Source organism: Callorhinus ursinus, unplaced genomic scaffold (genome assembly GCF_003265705.2).
Source record: "Callorhinus ursinus isolate GAN/ISIS: 27379988/994484 unplaced genomic scaffold, GSC_fseal_2.0 scaffold56, whole genome shotgun sequence".
Lineage (NCBI taxonomy): Eukaryota > Metazoa > Chordata > Mammalia > Carnivora > Otariidae > Callorhinus > Callorhinus ursinus.
This window is the reverse complement of record NW_027397118.1, coordinates 8,129,482-8,150,197: the sequence shown is the minus strand read 5'-3', so window position 1 is coordinate 8,150,197 and position 20,716 is coordinate 8,129,482. Positions and strand designations below refer to the sequence as shown.

At 35.8% G+C, this 20,716-nt stretch overlaps 1 protein-coding gene across 3 annotated transcripts in view; it reads left to right on the top strand.

The window, feature by feature from the left end:
- Positions 1 to 20,716, top strand: part of PHKB (phosphorylase kinase regulatory subunit beta) — a 303,729-nt gene that overhangs the window by 131,260 nt on the left and 151,753 nt on the right. For all 3 annotated transcript variants that reach the window (XM_073884358.1, XM_025852340.2, XM_025852337.2), the window contains one exon: positions 6,763 to 6,878. In XM_073884358.1, the coding sequence (XP_073740459.1) occupies positions 6,763 to 6,878 (116 nt within the window). The remainder of the gene's footprint in view (positions 1 to 6,762; positions 6,879 to 20,716) is intronic.

Below are 20,716 nucleotides of genomic sequence, written 5' to 3'. Positions count from 1 at the left end.
GAGGTAATTCCTGATAAAACAGGAAAAGCTCCCCAATAAGTTTTATGAGGTTGCTATAATTTTATAAAACTTGACAGAGGTAGTATGAAAAATCAAATTCTTTTAAAAATGTTTGTAGGTCATTTAACCATTCCTTCAACAAATTGGTTGAGTTGTCGTGTAGAAATTACTGTTCTAGGCACTAGGGATACAGAATGATGAAGACGGACAAAACACCTCCTTGCCTTGTAGAAATTACATTTTAGTTGGGAAAATTGGCAAAAGCTTACTAAAATAGAAAAAAGATAAGATTCAATGTAGCAAATTCAAATGGCATGGTCTGATAGAGAATGACAAATACACTACTTTTGATTGAGTGGGCAGAGAAGTTTTAAGATCCTAAATTGCAAACCAACTCCAGCTGGCAGGGGGAGAGCAGAGAAAGAGGAAAGGTGGAGAAATGAAAATGTGGGAAATGAGTCATGGATAATATATAATTTAAGTTACATTTGGCAACAAGTAATAGAAAACCCAAAGAAGAGTGGTTTCAACAGATACAAGTTTTATTTCATGCACCAACATTTTTGGAGGTTGGAAGTCCTGGGCTTTAACAGTAGCTGATCAATGTCATCAAGGATATAGACTTACTTTTCTCCTATTCTGCCATCTTTAAACATGGGACATTTATCCAAATAATTGTAATAAAGGTGCTGTTCTTCTAGGTATCATGTCGACACTAGTAAGAATTGGGAAAGAAGGAGGGTCTTTAAAAACAGTTTCTAGAAGCCTTAACCAGTGACGTCAGCCTAATTTTATTGGCCAGAACTTGGTCACCAATTTTTTTAAACTATGAAGGGCATTTTGATAACATCTAGTGAAGTTAAAAGTGCACTTAGTCTACAATTTAGCAATTCAACTTTCAGATATATACCCTAGATCAGAGCTTTCCTGCTAGGATACCACAAACAGGTTACAGATAGGCTGAAGAACTGAGCCCTTCATTCTAAAGGTGTTTGTGTCACCTCCCAGGACAATACCTTCTGGCTGCCAGGAGTCTTGTCCAGTAACTTCAGTGTGTTGTACAAATATTATTTCTGTGTGTACCATGTTGTCAAAATGGCTGGGAAGCTCCTAGAAACATAATAAGATGTTCATTGCAACAGTGTCACATAAAACATTTGTTACGGTAGAATTCCAATTAATAAATAAAAGTAAATAGAGAAATAGAAAATAACCTTTAGGCAAGAACTATAGTAATTATTGTAAACAAGATTTACTGATAAATGCTAAAATTACTGGATGAAAATATGAAGAGAAACAACTTATGTACTCTTAAAGCCTCTCCCTTAATATATTTAATAACTACAAATTTTCCTAAGGTAGAATCTTAGATTATTGATTTTAGATCTCTTTTTAAAATATGTATTCAGTGGTATAAATTTCTGTACAGATTGCTTTCACTGCATCCTACAAATTTTGAAAAGTGTGTTTTCATTTGTCTCAAAATATTTTTAAATTTCTCTGAGATTTTTTTCTTTGGCTTGTGTTTTTTAGCAGTATGTTGTTTAATCTCCACATATTTGGGGGATTTTCTAGTTATCTTTTTGTTACTGGCTTGTAGTTTAATCCTGTTGTGGTCTGAGAGAAGACATTGTATGATATATATTCTTCTACATTTATTAAGGTATATTTTTTGGCTCAGAATATATTCTTTCTTGGTGAATATTCCATGTAAACTTGGGAAGAATGTGTAGTTTTATGTTGTTGGGTGGACTCGTCTATAGATGTCAGTTGTATCCAGTTGATTGATGGTGTTGGAGAATTAACTCCTTTATAATTATGTCATTCCCTTCTTTATCCTTGGTAACTTTACTTAACTTGAAGTCTGCTCTATCTGAAATTATTATATGTGCTGCTGAAACGAGCACTGCTCTATCTGAAATTAAATAGCTACTCCAGCTTTCTTTTGGTTAGCATTAGCATGGTATATTTTCCTCCATTCATTTACTTGTAATCAATTTGTATCTTCATATTTAAAGTTGGTTTCTTATAGCCAACATATATTTAGGTCATGTTTTTTGATCCACTCTTACAGTCTCTGTCTTTTAATTGGTTCATTTAAACCATTGACATTCAAAGTAATTGTTGATACAGTTGGAGTACTCTCTACCATACTTGTTACTGTTTTCTATTTGTTGTCCTGTTTGTCCATTTTTGTATTCCACTCTTTTTTGCCTTTTATGGTTTAAATTTGAGTTTTTTATATGATTCTATTTTCTCTCCTTTCTTAGCATATCAGTTAGACCTCTTTTTACTTTTTTTAACTTGTTGCCCTGGAGTTTGCAATATACATTTACAACTAATCCAGGTCCACTTTCAGATAACATTACACCACTTCATGTGTGGTGTTTTATAATAACAAAATAACCCTAGTTACTTCCTTGTATCTTTGCTGTCATTAACTTTACTTATATATAAGGATATATGTTGGTATAAACATACATAATCAATTACATTGTTACTATTTATTATTTTGAACAAACTGTTATCTGTTAAATCCAGTAAGAGTAATAAAAACAAAAAATTTTATTTCACCTTCACTTATTCAAATCTGAGTTTGTGATATTATTTTTCTTCTCTCTAGAGAACTTAACATTTCTTGCAAGATAGGTCTACTGGCAACAAATTTCCTCAATTTATTTGAAAAAGTTTTTATTTCTCCTTCACTCTTGAAGGATAATTTTGCAGGGTACAGGATTCTAGGTTGATAGTTTTTTTTTTTTTTTTTTCCCTCTCAGCACTTCTAGTATTTCATTCCAGTCTCACTTAGATGGTTCTGAGAAGAGGTTGAATGTAATTTTTAGCCTTGTTCTGCTGTAGGTATGGTAATTGTTTCTTCTTTTTTCTGGATTTTTTCTTTATCTTGATTTTTTTGTTATTTGAAAATGATATTCTGAGGTGTAGTTTTTGGGGACATTTATCCTACTTAGTTTTCTCTGAACTTCCTATATGTATGGTTTGGTATCTGACTTAATTTGGGGGAATTCTCAGTTGTTATTGTTTGAAATATTTCTTCTGTTCCTTTTTTTCTTTCTTCTCATCCTGGTATGCCTATTACATATATTACACCTTTTTCAGTTGTCTCACAGCCCTTGAATATTCTGTTCTGTGTTTTTCAGTTTTGTTCTCTTTGCTTTTCAGTTTTCAAAGATTCTGTTTATATAGCCTCTAGCCAAGATTTTTTCCTCAGTTGTGTTGAATCTCTGATAAGTTTATCAAAGACATTTTTAATTTCTTTTATAGTATTTTTTATATATAGCATTTTTGAGGAGTTTGTCTTTGGATTTCCGTCTCTGATTACATTGCCCCTGTGTTCTTGCTTACTATTACTTCATTCAACAGATTCCATATCATATTAGTCATAGTTATTTTAAATTTAGTCTGGTAGTTCCAACATCTCTGTCACATATAGTTCTGATGTTTACTTTGTCTCTTCAAATTGTGTGAGGTTTTTTTTTCTTTTTGATATGCTCTTAATTTTTTCTTGATAGCTGGACATGATGTAGTATAAAGGAACTGTTGTAAATAGGCCCTTGGTAAATGTGGTGAGATATGAGGGGAAGGGATGCAAAGTGTCTGTAATCCGATGATTAGGTCTAGTCTTTTAGTTAGCCTGTGCCTCTGGACTATGAACTTCACAAGTGTATCTCATTTTTTTTCCCTCTCCCCTTAGGCAGGATAAGATAGCTCTAGTAGGCTCGAGTTGAATATTTCTGTTCCTCATCTGGAAGAACTGGCTGGAGTTGGGTATTTCCCCTTCCCCAGGTCAGTTAAGTTCTATTGGCCAATAGGTCAAGGTCTGGTTAACCATTTTCCAGTGATTTGAGACCTTGTTATGAAAAAGTGTTTCCACATAGAGATTTCCCCCACAATTTGAAAGTAGAGTGTTCCTATGGAACCTTTTGTAAGCGTTAATGTGTAAAGTGAAGGTTATCCCCCACTTTACAAAAGTTTGCATTATACCACTTTTTTTTTTTTCGAAAGACCTGCTTGTGCTCTCTCTGTCAAATAAATAACATCTTTAAAAAAAAAAAAAAGACCTGCATTAGTACAGTAATGGCTTTTTTTTTAAATGTAAAAGTGAAAATCCTCTTTGGATTTCTTTCAGTTAATGAAAACAGGTAGGTCTTTTGTAAAAGTGAACTAGTGTAGCAAGAACTTTTAGAAAGCGTGTATACTTGTATTTCAAAATGAGTTCTTTTCCCCTCCTCCTGCTGGAAGACATGGGGGATTTTCCTCATTTTCTATGGGAACCTGATGGAGTTTTTGCAGGTAAATCTCAATATTTTGCAGGTAAATCTCAACCTGAACTCCTTATGACTTGGTCCTCCTGGAGATGTTAACTCTCGGAGTTTTAACTCTTAGTTTTTAACTGAGCTTCTAGCAGTTCAGTTACAGTTCAGGTTTTACTACCCTGGCACTGGTTCCCAAGGTGACTTCTGCTCATGAGTCTCTGCTCCAGGAAGCCATGGCTGTCTGTATTCACTGTGGGTCTCTCCAGTCTTAGGGCAGCAGTATGCTCTGTCTAACCGCCCCCCCCACCCCCGCCTTATGGATATAAGAAGAGTTGTCAATTTTTCAGTCTGTTCAGCTTTTTACTTGTTAGGATGGGGTGGAATGGCAATTTGCAGACTCCTTACTTGTGGAACTAGAATGTAAATGGCATTTTAGTTTTCCTCACAGGGCTTATGAGCCAGAAGTGCCTTTCTAGCCACTTATTATACCATGTAGGCATTCTGAGCAGACTGCCTTACTTGGGCCTAGCCCTGTCCTAAAGTCCTCCTAAGAGAAGGAAGGAACAGGAATATGGATTATATACTTGAAAAGTTTGTTATGAAAGGAAGGAGGACTTAGATGTTTTCATATCTTTAAACTTGAAGACTTGACAATGTATAAAGTATTTTCTGTATGTATTATAGCATCTAAGTAACTCTAAAGACCGTAGATGAGCTAAAGATACTAGGTTTCGTGAAAATGGACCAGGATTTTTCTATAGGCAGGTTTTCCTTAGGGTATATAGTCAAGTTAGCGAGAAACTGGGAAAGCTGGGGAGAGCCTCACTAATATTCAAAGTAATAAGTTTACTGTAGGTATGTAATGCTTCATTCTTGGGTAGGGAAGTTACAGGATACATATGTGTTTTGTGGAAATCTAAAATTATCTTATGCTCTGTTCTATTTCTGTGAGGCTCCAAGACTCTAATTGCTTTTTTCTTCACTGAAATATGTCAGCTGTTTTTGGCCCTAAGGGCAAACATCTCTGTTCAGATGCAGAGTGGAAATGTCAGGGATTCCAGTGTACCAGCCATTCATCTTTTGTGAGAGAATCTGGGAAGACTGCTCTACAGATCAACTCTTAAGCAATGTATTTGTTGACTCTGGGCTTAGAAACTGGATTTCCAGAGATCCTAGAGAACAAAGAAGAGTCATTTTAAGAGGCTGTGGTTTCCTCTGTTCTGATTTCTCAAACAATTCTTTCCTATTGCTTTCTTCTATTATAATTTGGCAGAGTTTCTGGTGTACTGGTGAAATCTTACCTTTGTTTTTTAGTATTATTAATATGTCATTTTTTTTTGTTTTGTGTATACCTCATTAACTATAATGATTTTATTTTTTCAAATACAATAATTTATTATAATTGTGTAAAGAGGTTTTTTTTTAAATTTAAATTCAAGTTAGTTAACATATAGTATAGTATTGGTTTCAGGAATAGAATTTAGTGATTCATTACTTATATATAACACCCAGTGCTCATCCCAACAAGTGCCCTCTTTAATGCCCATCACCCATTTAGCGCACCCCCCACCTATTTTTGTGTCATTCTTAAAAGTATATACATTATATTAATTATGTGTATGGGGGGGAGGTGGGAGATACTATTGTCACTTCAGAAGGGATCTCGAGATGAAGGATAGATAGGCAAGTGCACATACTCAGTTTGCAATATTGAACCAAACATGGGGACTTAATTTAAAACCTTGTAATTAAGACCAGTAGTCCAGTTAAGATATTGTCTTTAATAAAATGAACAGTTTTTTTTTTTTTTAAATTAGAACTGACCATAATCTTTGCTTTCTGTAGTTACTTTGGAGAGTTTAAATTTCATCAGTTGTCTGAAAACTTTACAAGGAAACTGTGACTCTTGGCCTGTTGGTTGGAGCTCATCTCCAGTCATAGCTTTGAGTTTATAAGAATGGGTATCTACAGCTGTAGAAAAGACCAGAAGAATATTAGATTCCAGGATTAATAGATTCAAGACTCCAGGTTAATCTTAAGTCAGTTAATGGACTGACTCATTTCAGAACTGGGAAATACCTTTTTATCTCCAAAGTTTTAGACTTATTTAACATTTCATATGAACATTTTAGATAACAAATATTATCTATTATAAAACAATGCTTTATATTTTTCTTAATTCTCAAGATATCCAGTCTCCATGAACAGTAATAGATACACTGCTGAAAAATTACAGTTGAAACATTGACAGGATTTAAATTTTATTTTTGTACTGTATATTAGGTTCTCACTTTAGGCTTTATATTAGAAAAAACAGGTATAACAGAGTATTTATAGCAATATAAAAAATCACAAGAATTTGAACACATTAAGAAACTGTTGGTAGCAAGTGTGTAATTGGATTTCAAATGATAATCTAATTGCTCTTATCAGTATTTAAAGATCCTGTTACTGCATGTGTCCTTATGTTTCATTTCTTTTCTTTTAGGTCTCTTTTATTCAAAACCTTGTATTTTGTGTAGAAAGAGTTTACCGCGTACCAGACTTTGGTGTCTGGGAAAGAGGAAGCAAATATAATAATGGCAGCACAGAGCTACATTCAAGGTAATTTGCTGATTTTTGAGCGGTTTTTTTTTTTAATTTAAATGTGTGGAATTTGAATAAAAATCAAAGTATTAGATTGCAACTGTGGTTTCTATGTTAATTTTCATCTCTTTTTCTATATATGATGCAGATGAAATTCACTTAAAATTAAAGCAAGAGACTGTTTTCAGTACCCAAAAACAGATGGAAGAGAAAACAGGGTATCTTTCCCAACCTCCCATGGTGTCAGTATATGCATATTGGCCTCCAGTCCAAGGTTTAGCCTTTCTGCTCAACCAACTCTTTCTCTTTTTCCTTTTTGAAATGACAGACACCATTTGAAAGATCAAATACATTAAAATTGCCAAATACCAAATGTATATTCATTGCATGTAAAAATTCCCTTCCATGTTGTAAAGCTGATTTTTTTAAATCCTAACCAGATACTCACAACCTTCATACAAAACTTAACATTTATTGTTTTCTGTAGGAGGTGTGATTGACATCTTGCATTCTGGTTTAGTGGGCTTGATAAACAACAATAGCTTATGACTGATGTTAGTGGTGTATGAGTTTCCTTTACTCCTTAAGGTTAGCGAAATAGCTTTAGTGACTGACTGCACCAAATTTTATGTTGGGAGGTTATATTTTAACTGAAAAGTTTAGCTCAATTGTACCAAAAATAAAATACCTAGGAATAAACTTAACCAAGGAAGTAAAGACCTATATTCCAAAAACTATAAAACACTGATGAAAGAAACTGAAAATGGCCCAAACAAATGGAAAGATATTCCATGCTCATGGATTGGAAGAACCAGTATTGTTATACTGTTCATACTACCCAAAGCATTCTACAGATTTAATGCAATTCCTGTCAAAATTCCAATGACATTTTTCACAGAACTAGAACATTAATCCTAATATTTGTATGGAACCATAAAAGACCCCAATAGCCAAAGCAATCTTGAGAAAGTTGAACAAAGCCAGTGGTATCACAATTGCATATTTCAAGATATATTACAAAGCTATAGTAATCAAAACAGTATAGTACTGGCACAAAATAGACATAGATCAATGGAACAGAATAGAGAAATGAGAAATAAACTCACACTTATATGGTCAATTAACCTGCAACAAAGGAGGCAAGAATATACAATGGAGAAAAGATAGTTTCTTCAACAAATGGTATTGGGAAAACTGGACAGCTATGTGCAAAAGAATGAAACTGGACCAGTTTCTTATACTGTACACAAAAATAAACTCAAAATGGATTAAAGACCTGAATGTGAGTCCTGAAACCATGAAATTCCTAGAAGAAAACTTAGTAATTATTTTGACATTAGTCACAGAAATATTTTTCTCTTCGGGTAAGGGAACCAAAACCAAAATTAAATTATTGGAACTACACCAAAATAAAAAGCTTTTTCACAGTGAAGGAAACCATCAACAAAAAGGCAACCTACTGAATGGGAGAAGATATTTCAAGTGGCATATCTGATGAGGGGTTAATATCCAAAGTATATAAATAATTTATACAGTTCAACATCAAATAAACAAAGAATTTGATTTAAAAATGGGCAGAGGACCAGAATGGACATTTTTCCAAAGAAAACCTACACAGGCCAACAGACACATGAAAAGATAGTCAACATCACTAATCATCAGGGAAATGCAAACTAAAAGCACAATGGGGTATCATTCTGCACCTGTCAGAATGGTATAGTAAACACAAGAAATAAGGGTCATTGAGGATGTGGAGAAAAAGGAACCCTTGTATGCTGTTGGTGGGAATGCAAATTGGTGCAGCCACTGTAGAGAATAGTATACAGGTTCCTCAAAAAATTAAAAATAGAATTACCATATGATCCAGTAATTCCGCTATTGGGTATTTACCCAAAGAAAACAAAAACACTAATTTGAAAAGATATGTACACTCCTATGTTTACTGCTGGATTATGTACAACAGCCAAGATATGGAAGCAACCCAAGTGTCCCATTGATTGATGAATGAATGAATGAAGATGTGAGATATATATATATATATATATATATATATATATATATATATATGATGGAATATTACTCAGCCATAAAAAAGAATGAGATCCTGCCATCTGCAACAACATGGATGGACCTAGAAGGTATAATGCTAAGTGAAATAAGTCAATCAGAGAAAGACAAATACCATATGATATCACTCGTATGTGGAATTTACAAAACAAAACAAAGATAAAAAGAGACCAAAAAAACAAAACTCTTAAATACAGAGAAGAAACTAGGAGTTGCTAGAGGAGAGGTGGTTAGGGGATGGGTCAAATAAAGGGGATTAAGAATTCACATATCTTTTATTTATTTTTTTTTTTAAGTAGGCTCCACACCTAATATAGGGCCTGAACTTATGCCGCTGAGTTTAGGAGTCGCATGCTATACTGACTGAGCCCACCATGTGTCCCAAGAGTATAGGGATCTACCTTTCTTTTTTCTTTCTTTTCTTTTCTTTCCCTTTCTTTCTTTCTTTCTTTTTCTTTCTTTCTTTTTTTCTTTCTTCTTTCTTTTTCTTTTTCTTTCTCTCTTTCTTGCTTTTTTTTTTTTTTTTTTAGAGAGGAAGTGGGGAGGGGAGGAGGGAGAGGGAGAGAGAGAATATTAAGGAGACTTCATGCTCAGCATGGAGCCCAGTGCGGCTTGATCTCACGACTCTGATGTCACTACCTGAGCGGAAATCAAGAGTCAAGACTCTTAACTGACTGAGCCACCCCAGTGCCCCAAGAATATACATGTCTTGATGAGCACTGAGTAATATATAGAATTGTTGAGTCAGTGTATTGTACACCCGAAACTAATATAACACAATATGTTAATTATACTTGAATTAAAAAAAAAGTATAGTTCAATTAATTAGTCTTACCCATTTCACACTAAAGGATTCAAGATTTAAAGATTATCAACTATAGGTCAGTTTAGATCATTGGGACTTAAATGAACTACAGAAACAGTTTAGGAAACACTGGTTAAGAGGATATACTTTTTTTGAATAGAAGGACTAATCATACACAAAAAATTAAGCTGATATAAGATACTTAGTAAACTAAAATCTAGCTCCAGATCACTAGCTGTATAATATCCCCATGCCTCAGTTTCCTCATCTACAAAATGAAGACAATATTAGTTTCTACTTTATAAAGTTGTTGTAATAATGAAGTTAATATATACAGATCATTTGAATACCTGATTAGAAGTAAGCACTAGAATGCAAGTGTACTTATACATTTCAGAGTATGTTAATAACAAATATTGAAACAAAGAGGATTTTTCTATTAACGTTAGGAAACTAATTTATACACATTTTTCTATAAGTTTTATGATATATATGAGGCATTTTGAAATATAGAGCAGAATAGCAATCAGGGAAGAAGTCAGTGGAGTAGAGAAATGATTTGTGGGAAAGTTCAATTCAGGCATTAAATTCTGGCAAATACTAAAAATAGGAAAATAAATAGGAAGTTATATTTCAACTATCATTCAAATTAAGTTCTTAACACTCCAGATTATCAGTCAAATTATAAGAAAGTGGATCTAATTAGAAAAGGTGATTTTTAAAAATGTACCTTTTCAGTATTTATGATTTATCAACCCACTTCTCTGCTTTTTAATAACCATTTAGTATATTCCAGTGTGAACCCACTGACATTTTCAGTATAAAATATTTGGAGTAGAGTTTTTTTTGTTTACAAAAACTGTAGTAAACTCAGGAGGAACCTTGGGTAAATGTTACCTTTAACCCTAGAAAGTGAGGATATTGGAATGTTTCCAGTGAAAAAACACAGAGGCTCTAACATGTTTTCATGTAACCAAGGTGCCAACCTTTTAAACTGAATCATTAAGGATTTTATTTCAAGACTCAGAAGATCATTATGTGATGTTCCTTGCTATCTTTTGCATGCAAAATCAATCTTAATTTGTGGCAGGTCAGTTTTATTCAAATGGATGGGAAATGAAGTTTGCCATTTAGATTTGGATGGTGGGTTTACACATTTAACATTGATCTCCTAATTTTCTATGGTGTATCACTTTACAATTCCCCAAAAGAACTTTAAGCATTTCCCCCCAAACATTTCTGAACTCATATCTCCACAAGCATATTTTGGATGTGTCACATCTGGTGCCAAAAGGGTTTGTTTTGAAACTGCGGGAGAACTGAGCCTCATGGCACTCATTAGCTCGGTGATGGCAATGGTGGTAGGAGGCTGGTAGCCTGCACTTACACATGGGTGGTAGAATGTAGAGCTGCTACTAATCAGGGACTCTTTTTCTATCCCAGAACTATCTGTTCCTAGTTGGATGTGATCTTTACTACTACAGTATCCTTGTTATATCCTTAAACTGTTCCCATAATTTCAGACATCCTGAAATAGTATACAGTAATTCCTCCTGTAAGTATTCATACTGCCTTTTGTCTTCTAACTTACTTTGCCTCTCTTTATCTCTGTGCAGCAGTCTCTTTAGCAGGAGTCAGAAAAAGAGCACAATCTGACTGGTTCCTTGGTGCTCACTAAAGCCTTGGCCAGAGTGACTGGCTTGATAAATGTTTTTTCCTTTCCTTGCCACACTGCACACATCCCTTCTAAGCTGCACCTTGATCAAAGAAGACTTCTGCCTCCGGGCCCCCAATATGCATGCATGTAGTATTTGAGGTCAGAGGCTCCCTCTTCAGCATCCAAGCTCAGCTGTACTTTAGTAATTGTAATCTGTGGCTCTGTACAGTTACAGAATAGTTTTTATTTAGGCCACACGGGGAACATGTTACTGCCTTTTATACAGGAGAAAGTTAAAGTTTAGAAGGTTTTGTGATTCTCCCCGCAACACACACCTTAAATATTACAAATCACTGGGTAGTAGAGCTAGAACTGGATTCCAGGGGGTTGGCCTCCAAATGGAAAGTTGTTTCAACTATATCATTTTGTACTTTAAAGTTTTAAAAAGTTTCCTTATCTTTGAAATAACAGCAGGGTGTATAATCTTGGTGAAATTTTGGTAAGTTTTAAGGATATCTTTAAGTAATCATTAAAGTTTGATTCAGCTTAATGTTTTAGTCAGTCCCTTGCCGATCTGCCCTTTTCAGCCCCAGGTTTACTGTATCTCTTTTAGTCCAAATTCTTTAATTATTTAGTATTTCTTAGATAAACCCCAGAAGTTTTTTGTAAAAAGTGATCTCATTACTTTCATATCTGAACCCCATTCTAGCAGCAACCTCACCTTTTTCAAGGCTTTAGTAAAGGAGTCTATTGCTCTAAGCCTACAATGATTCTCTTTTAAAATGTTTCCTAAGTAACCATTACCAGGTCCCCTGGTTTTTTATTGACCCTATATTCCTCAAGCAACATGTTCCTTTCAGTTTCTGCTAAGGTATCTCGAACTATGTAATTCTCTTTTCTCCTGTTCAGTCTCTTTTAGCAAGTTCCTATACATTTAAAAAGCCTCTTATTTGATTAAATTGCATTTTCCTCAATATATAATTTTGGTACCTATCTATTGTAGTACTAATTCTTAACGCCCAAAGTTAAATATCCAAGTAGTCTTTTTATTTTTTTTTGCTTTTTATTTATTTATTTTTTTCGTTAAATTTTTTACTTTTATGTTAATCACCATATATTACATCATTAGTTTCTGATTTAGTGTTTCATGATTCATTGTTTGTGCATAACACCCAGTACTCCATGCAGAATGTGCCCTCCTTAATACCCATCACCAGGCTAACCCATCCCCGTACCCACCTCCCCTCTAGAACCCTCAGTTTGTTTTTCAGAGTCCATCGTCTCTCATGGTTCGTCTCCCCATCAGGCTTACCCCTCTTCATTCTTCCGCTCCTGCTATCTTCTTCTTTTTTTTTTCTTAACATATATTGCATTATTTGTTTCAGAGGTACAGATCTGTGATTCAACAGTCTTGCACAATTCACAGCGCTCACCAAAGCACATACCCTCCCCAATGTCTATCACCCAGCCACCCCATCCCTCCCACCCCACCCCCACTCCAGCAACCCTCACTTTGTTTCCTGAGATTAAGAATTCCTCATATCAGTGAGGTCATATGATACATGTCTCTATGATTGGCTTATTTCACTCAGTATAACACTCTCCAGTTCCATCCACATCATTGAAAATGGCAAGATCTCATTCCTTTTGATGGCTGCATAATATTCCATAGTATATATATATACACCACATCTTCTTTATCTATTCATCTGTCCATGGACATCTTGGCTCTTTCCATAGTTTGGTTATTGTGGACATTGCTGCTATAAACATTGGGGTGCACGTACCCCTTCAGATCCCTACATTTGTATCTTTGTGGCAAATACCCAGTAGTGCAATGGCTGGATTGTATGGTAGCTCTATTTTGAACTTTTTGAGGAACCTCCATACTGTTTTCCAGAGTGGTTGCACCAGCTTGCATTCCCACCAACAGTGTAGGAGAGTTCCCCTTTCTCCACATCCCCGCCAACATCTGTCATTTCCTGACTTGTTAATTTGAGCCATTCTGACTGGTGTGAGGTGGTATCTCATTGAGGTTTTGATTTGGATTTCCCCGATGCTGATGATGTTGAGCACTTTTTCATGTGTCTGTTGGCCATTTGGATGTCTTCTTTGGAAAAATGTCTGTTCATATCTTCTGTCCATTTCTTGATTGGGTTATTTGTTCTTTGGGTGTTGAGTTTGATAAGTTCTTTATAGATTTTGGATACTAGTCCTTTATCTGATACATCATTTGCAAATATCTTCTCCCATTCTGTCAGCTGTCTTTTGGTTTTGTGGACTGTTTCTTTTGCTGTGCAAAAGCTTTTTATCTTGATGAAGTCCCAGTAGTTCCTTTTTGCCCTTGCTTCCCTTGCCTTTGGCGATGTTTCTAGGAAGAAGTTGCTGCGGCTGAGGTCGAAGAGGATGCTGCCTGTGCTCTCCTTTAGGATGTTGACGGATTCCTGTCTCACATTTAGGTCTTTCAACCATTTGGAGTCTATTTTTGTGTGTGGTGTAAGGAAATGGTCCAGTTTCACTCTTCTGCATGTGGCTGTCCTATTTTCTCAACACCATTTGGTGAACAGACTGTCTTGTTTCCATTGGACATTCTTTCCTGCTTTGTCGAAGATTAGTTGACCATAGAGTTGAGGGTCCATTTCTGGGCTCTCTATTCTGTTCCATTGATCTACGTGTCTGTTTTTGTGCCAGTACCATACTGTTTTGATGACGACAGCTTTGTAATAGAGCTGGAAGTCTGGAATTGTGATGCCGCCGGCTTTGCTTTTCTTTTTCAACATTCCTCTGGCTATTCGGGGTCTTTTCTAATGCCATACAAATTTTAGGATTATTTGTTCCATTTCTTTGAAGAAAGTGGATGGTATTTTGATGAGGATTGCATTGAATCTGTAGATTGCTCTAGGTAACATTGACATCTTCACAATGTTTGTTCTTCCACTCAATGAGCGTGGAACGTTTTTCCATTTTGTTGTGTCTTCCTCAATTTCTTTCATGGATATTTTATAGTTTTCTGAGTACAGATCCTTTGTCTCTTTGGTTAGATTTATTCCTAGGTATCTTACGGTTTTGGGTGCAATTGTAAATGGGATCAACTCCTTAATTTCTCTCTCCCCTGTCTTGTTGTTGGTGTATAGGAATGCCACTGATTTCTGTGCATTGATTTTATATCCTGTCACTTGACTGAATTCCTGTATGAGTTCTAGGAGTTTTGGGGTTGAGTCTTTTGGGTTTTCCACATAAAGTACCATATCATCTGGAAAGACTGAGAGTTTAACTTCTTCTTGGCCGATTTGGATGCCTTTGATTTCTTTTTGTTGTCTGATTGCTGTGGCTAGGACTTCTAATACTATGTTGAATAGCAGTGGTGATAGTGGACATCCCTGCCGCGTTCCTGACCTTAGGGAGAAAGCTCTCAGTTTTTCCGCATTGAGAATGATATGCGCTGTAGGTTTTTCATAGATGGCTTTTATGATATGTAGGTATGTACCCTCTATCCTTATACTCTGAAGAGTTTTGATCAAGAAAGGCTGCTGTACTTTGTCAAATGCTTTCTCTGCATCTATTGAGAGGATCATATGATTCTTGTTCTTTCTTTTGTTAATGTATTGTATCTGCTATAATTTGCAACCTTGCAGCCTAGGGATAAATCCCACTTGGTTGTGGTGAATAATCCTTTTAATCTGCTGTTGGATCCTATTGGCTAGTATTTTGGTGAGAATTTTTGTATCCATGTTCCTCAAGGATATTGGTCTGTAATTCTCCTTTTTGATGGGGTCTTTGTCTGGTTTTGGGATCAAGGGAATGGTGGCCTCATAAAACGAGTTTGGAAGTTTTCCTTCCATTTCTATTTTTTGGAAGAGTATCAGGAGAATAAGTATTCATTCTTCTTTAAATGTTTGTTAGAATTTCCCCAGGAAGCCATCTGGCCCTGGACTTTTGTTTGTTCGGAGATTTTTGATGACTGCTTCAATTTCCTTAGTGGTTATAGGTCTTTTCAGGTTTTCTATGTCTTCCTGGTTCAGTTTTGGTAGTTGATACATCTCTAGGAATGCATCCATTTCTTCCAGGTTATCTATTTGCTGGCATAGAGTTGCTTATACTATGTTCTTATAATAGTTTGTATTTCTTTGGTGTTGGTTGTGATCTCTCCTCTTTCATTCATGATTTTGTTGATTTGGGTCATTTCTCTTTTCTTTTTGATCAGTCTGGCCAGGGGTTTATCAATCTTGTTAATTCTTTCAAAGAACCAGCTCCTAGTTTTGTTGATCTGTTCTACTGTTATTTTGGTTTCTATTTCATTGATTTCTCCTCTGATCTTTATTATTTCTCCTCTCCTGCTGGGTTTAGGTTTTATTTGTGTTCTTTCTCTAGCTCCTTTAGGTGTAGGGTTACGTTGTGTATTTGAGACCTTTCTTGTTTCTTGACAAAGGCTTGTATTGCTATATATTTTCCTTTCAGGACTGCCTTTGCTGCATCCCAAAAATTTTGAATAGTTGTGTTTTCATTTTCATTTTTTTCCATGATATTTTTTTATTTCTTCTTTAATTTCTTGGTTGTTCCATTCATTCTTTCGTAGGATGCTCTTTAACCTCCATGTATTTGAGTTCTTTCTGACTTTCCTCTTGTGATTGAGTTCTAGTTTCAAAGCATTGTGGTCTGAGAATATGCAGGGAATGATCCCAGTCTTTTGGTACCGGTTGAGACCTGTTTTGTGACCTAGGATGTGATCTATTCTGTAGAATATTCCATGGGCACTAGAGAAGAATGTGTGTCCCGTTGCTTTGTGATGGAATATTTTGAATATGTCTGTGAAGTGTATTTGGTCAAGTGTGTTGTTTAAGGAATTTATTTCTTTGTTGATCTTTTGCTTAGATGATCTGTCCATTTCAGTGAGGGGGAGTTAAAGGCCCCCACTATTATTGTATTGTTATCAATGTGTTTCTTTGCTTTTGTTATTAATTGCCTTATATAATTGGCTGCTCCTATGTTAGCGGCATAGATATTTACAATTGTTAGATCTTCTTGTTGGATAGACCCTTTAAGTAGGATATAGTGTCCTTCCTCATCTCTTATTACAGTCTTTGTTTTAAAATCTAATTTGTCTGATATAAGGATTGCCACCCCAGCTTTCTTTTGGTGTCCATTAGCATGGTAAATGGTTTTCCACCCCTCACTTTCAATCTGGGGGTGTCTTTGGTTCTAAAATGAGTCTCTTGCAGACAGCATATCGATGGGTCTTGTTTTTTTAATCCAATCTGATAGCCTGTGTCTTTTGATTGGGGCATTTAGCCCATTTACATTCAGGGTAACTATTTAAAGATATGAATTTAGCGCCATTGTATTGCCTGTAAGGTGACTGTTACTGTATATTGTTTTTGTTCCTTTCTGTTCCATGCTGCTTTTAGACTCTTTCTTTGCTTAGAGGACCCCTTTCTATATTTCTTGTAGGGCTGGTTTCGGGTTTGCCAATTCCTTTAGTTTTTGTTTGTCCTGGAAGATTTTGATCTCTCTATTTTCAATGACAGCCTAGATGGATATAGGCTTCTTGGCTGCATATTTTTCTCATTTAGTGCTCTCAATATATCATGCCAGTCCTTTCTGACCTGCCAGGTCTCTGTGGATAAGTCTGTTGGCAGTCTAATGTTTCTACCATTGTAGGTTACATATCTCTTCTTCCGAGCTGCTTTCAGGATTTTCTCTTTGTCTCTGAGACCCGCAGGTTTTACTATTAGATATCGGGGTGTTGACCTATTTTTATTGATTTTGAGAGGGGTTCTCTGTGCCTCCTGGATTTGGATGCCTGTTTCCTTCCCCAAATTAGGGAAGCTCTCTGCTATAATTTGCTCCAATATACCTTCTGCTCCTCTCTCTCTTTCTTCTTCTTCTGGGATCCCAATTATTGTAATGTTGTTTTGTCTTATGGTATCGCTTATCTCTCAAATTCTGCCCTCGTGATCCCATAGTTGTTTATCTCCCTTTTTCTCATCTTCTTTATTTTCCATCATTTGGTCTTCTATATCACTGATTCTCTCTTGTTCCTCATTTATCCTAGCAGTTAGTGTCCCCTTTTGTTTGCACCTCATTAATAGCCTTTTTGATTTCGACTTGGTTAGATTTTAGTTCTTTTATTTCTCCAGAAATGGTTTCTCTAATTAAACTTCCATGCTTTTTTCAAGTCTAGCTAGTATCTTTAAAATCATTATTCTGAACTCTAGTCTGACATCGTACTAATGTCTGTATTGAGTAGGTCCCTGGCAGTCAGTACTACATCTTGTTCTTTTTGTTGAGGTGATTTTTTTCATCTGGTCATTTTGTCCAGAGGAGAATAGATGAAGGAGAGAACAAAATGTTAACAGGGTAACAATGAAAATATACTCTAAACAAATCAGAAAGGATTTGAAACCAGGGGAATAGAAAGAGAATGAAAGAAAAAAGAAATACAATAAAAAAAAAAGAAAAAGATAAAAAGAAAACAGAATAAAACAAAAAAATAATATGATGAAATATGATCAGGCTGGTGCATAGATCAGTGCCACACAGTAGATTTTGGGTGTATTTTGGTCTGTTAGTAGAAAGTGCTTCTCAAATTTTAAAGAAAGAAAGATTTATATATGTACAAAATTAAGGGTTGATATGATGAAGGGATGGAAGATGACTGTAAAGATGAAAATTATAAAAAATGTTATAAAAGGATTTGATAAGAACTTGTTTTAAAAAAGAAAGAAGAGGATTTAAAGAAAAAAAGGAAACAAAAGGGGAGAGAATGTGATCAGGCAGGAGAGGAGAACAAAGCCATACAGTATAGTTTTAGGGTATATTTTGATCTGTTAGAAAAAATTGCATCTCAAAATTTTAAAGAGAGAACAACTTATATATATGCCAAAAATAAGGGTAACTGCTCTGAAAGAATAGAAAATGACTCTAAAAATGAAAAATAAAGATTTTTTTTTTAAAAGGGGATTGATAAGATGTTGGTTGAAAAAGGGAAAAAGAAAAATTAAAAAACAATAATGTTAAAAAAATTAACTTTGAAAGACTAAAGAATTATTGGCAAAAAGCCATGAATTCTATGTGCAGTATTCCTGTAGCGCTGGAGTTCTCCCGTTCTCATTGATCGGTAAACTTGGTCTTGACTGGATGTTCTTGCTGATCTTCTGTGGGAGGAGCCTGTTACCGTGGTTCCCAAATGTTTTTGCTGGAGGCGGAATTGCCCTGCCCTCGCCGGGCCAGACTCAGTAATCTGCTTGGGTTTGCTCTCGGGAGCTTTTGTTGTTTGCAAGCTTTCCATACAGCTTTGGAGGAGGATAGTGAAAAGGGCAGCCTCTCAATCTCCGTCCCCGAGGAGCCGAGAACTCAGGGTCCCGCTCCTCAGTGCACCCCCAGAGAAAAGCAGTCAGTCATTCCCGTCTCTCCGGTCTGTGGCCGCATTCCATGCTCACCCGGCCTGTGACCGAGCGTTTCTATCTTTGGTACCCGACCCCGTGTGGAGTCTCCAAACCCAGCAGATCCCTGTGGTGCGCTCCCACGCTGCTCCTTCTGGGGGAGGAAGGGGAGTCTCCCTGGATCTGCCGCTTGTTGGGTCCCTGCTGGAGGAGCAGTGGCCCGACTGTGCTGCGGATCACAGTTTATGGCAACCCCGAGCTGAGAGCCCATGCCTGGCTCCGTCCCTGCAGCCGTCTTACCTGCTCCGATATCCAGAAGCTCTGCCGCATTTAGGTACCCCCAGCCTTTTTGTGACCCTGAGGGTCCTGATAGCACACTGTCCTGCGAGGATTCCACCCCCCGCTTAGCCACTGTAGTGACATCCCTCAGCGGAGCCAAGATCTAAAAGTTCCGATTTTGTGCTCTCTGCTCTATCACTTGCCAGAAGCGGCCAACGGAGGCCCCCTTCCCCGCCGTCTATCCTCCTGAATATTGCCTCGGATTCATTTCTTCACACGTCCTATCTTCCAGAAAGGGGTCACTTTTCTGTTCAGAGAGTTGTTGCTATTCTTTTCTTTGATCTCCTGTTGTGTTTGTAGGTGTTCAGAATGGTTTGATCCCTATCCAGCTGGATTCCTGGGACCAGATGAAATTCAGGTCTCCTACTCCTCTGCCATCTTGCTTTGCCCCCCTGCAAGTAGTCTTCTCAACCTCTCCAAGTTTAAATTAGGTATTTTAATCTTAATGTTTCCCCCTCTTCATTTATATAAGGATATTCCTACTCCTCAGGGCTACCTTTGAACTCTTTAAGCCAAAACTCTTTAATCTCAAACCCAATCTTGAATTGTTTTGGTTATTGGGAAGCATAAAGGAATACTTTAGTATTTAATAACTTAGTAATGTAGATATATGCCCAAATGGAAAGATAAGTTTTTGAAACATTGACTCCTAAAAAGAACTTTACATTTAACAGCATTATTTCCTTTTTTAACTTTGTTAAATCTTTTATTTGCTATTTAAAGAAGACCATAGAAGCAAAAAATTTAAATGTGATTTTTTTCAAGGTTTTTTTTTTATAGTTTATGTTCTATTCTCTTGGCTTTTCCAATAAAGAAAGCTATCATTAAAATATCAGCTAAGTAACCATCATAACACCACTTAGTTTGAGAAGCTTTTAGTTTTCATATTTTTCAATATAATTTTTGTTATTTATGTTACTTCATCTTTTTAAGTCATTTTGGATCTTCCAGTTACTGAGTTATTATAGAAGCAACTATTCATCCATTGTGCTTCATTTTATGAATTTTTACCCTACTGAACAATTCATGAACATCCATTACAACCTCATTTTTTGGATTCCATGGTGGGTTATAAATCACTTAGTCCAAACCCATCGTTTTTTCTAGTAAGCTTGATTTATTTAACAAATCACATTACTACTAGCTATATCCCAAGAAATGTTGCTTTTAGCCCTTTTAAATGAATCTTGAGGTAACACCTTGCAAGAATCCAATTGGTGTATATTCTATTGGTAATAGTCCCCTAATATTAATTTATTCATTAGCTAATCATAGACTAACTTAATTTTCTGAGAGTGTGTTGTGCCAGTAAAATATTTTTAATTCTTAGAACATCATATATTCCATTTGCCAATAAAATGTAAATCACATTAGGAATATTTTTGAGTTTCTAAGTTGCTTGCTGTTGCCAGAAAATCAAATAACTAGTGGATAGTAAATTAACATATTTGTGAATTTCAAGTAAGTGCAATGATTTAATCACTTGCATTGGGAAAGTAGGTTAAAATGGAAAGAATTGAACATTTACTGTATTCTAGGCACAATGTTTGTTTCTTTTTTAATGGTTTATTAAGATAATTTCCAAATTCATCTCTTAACTGTTTTT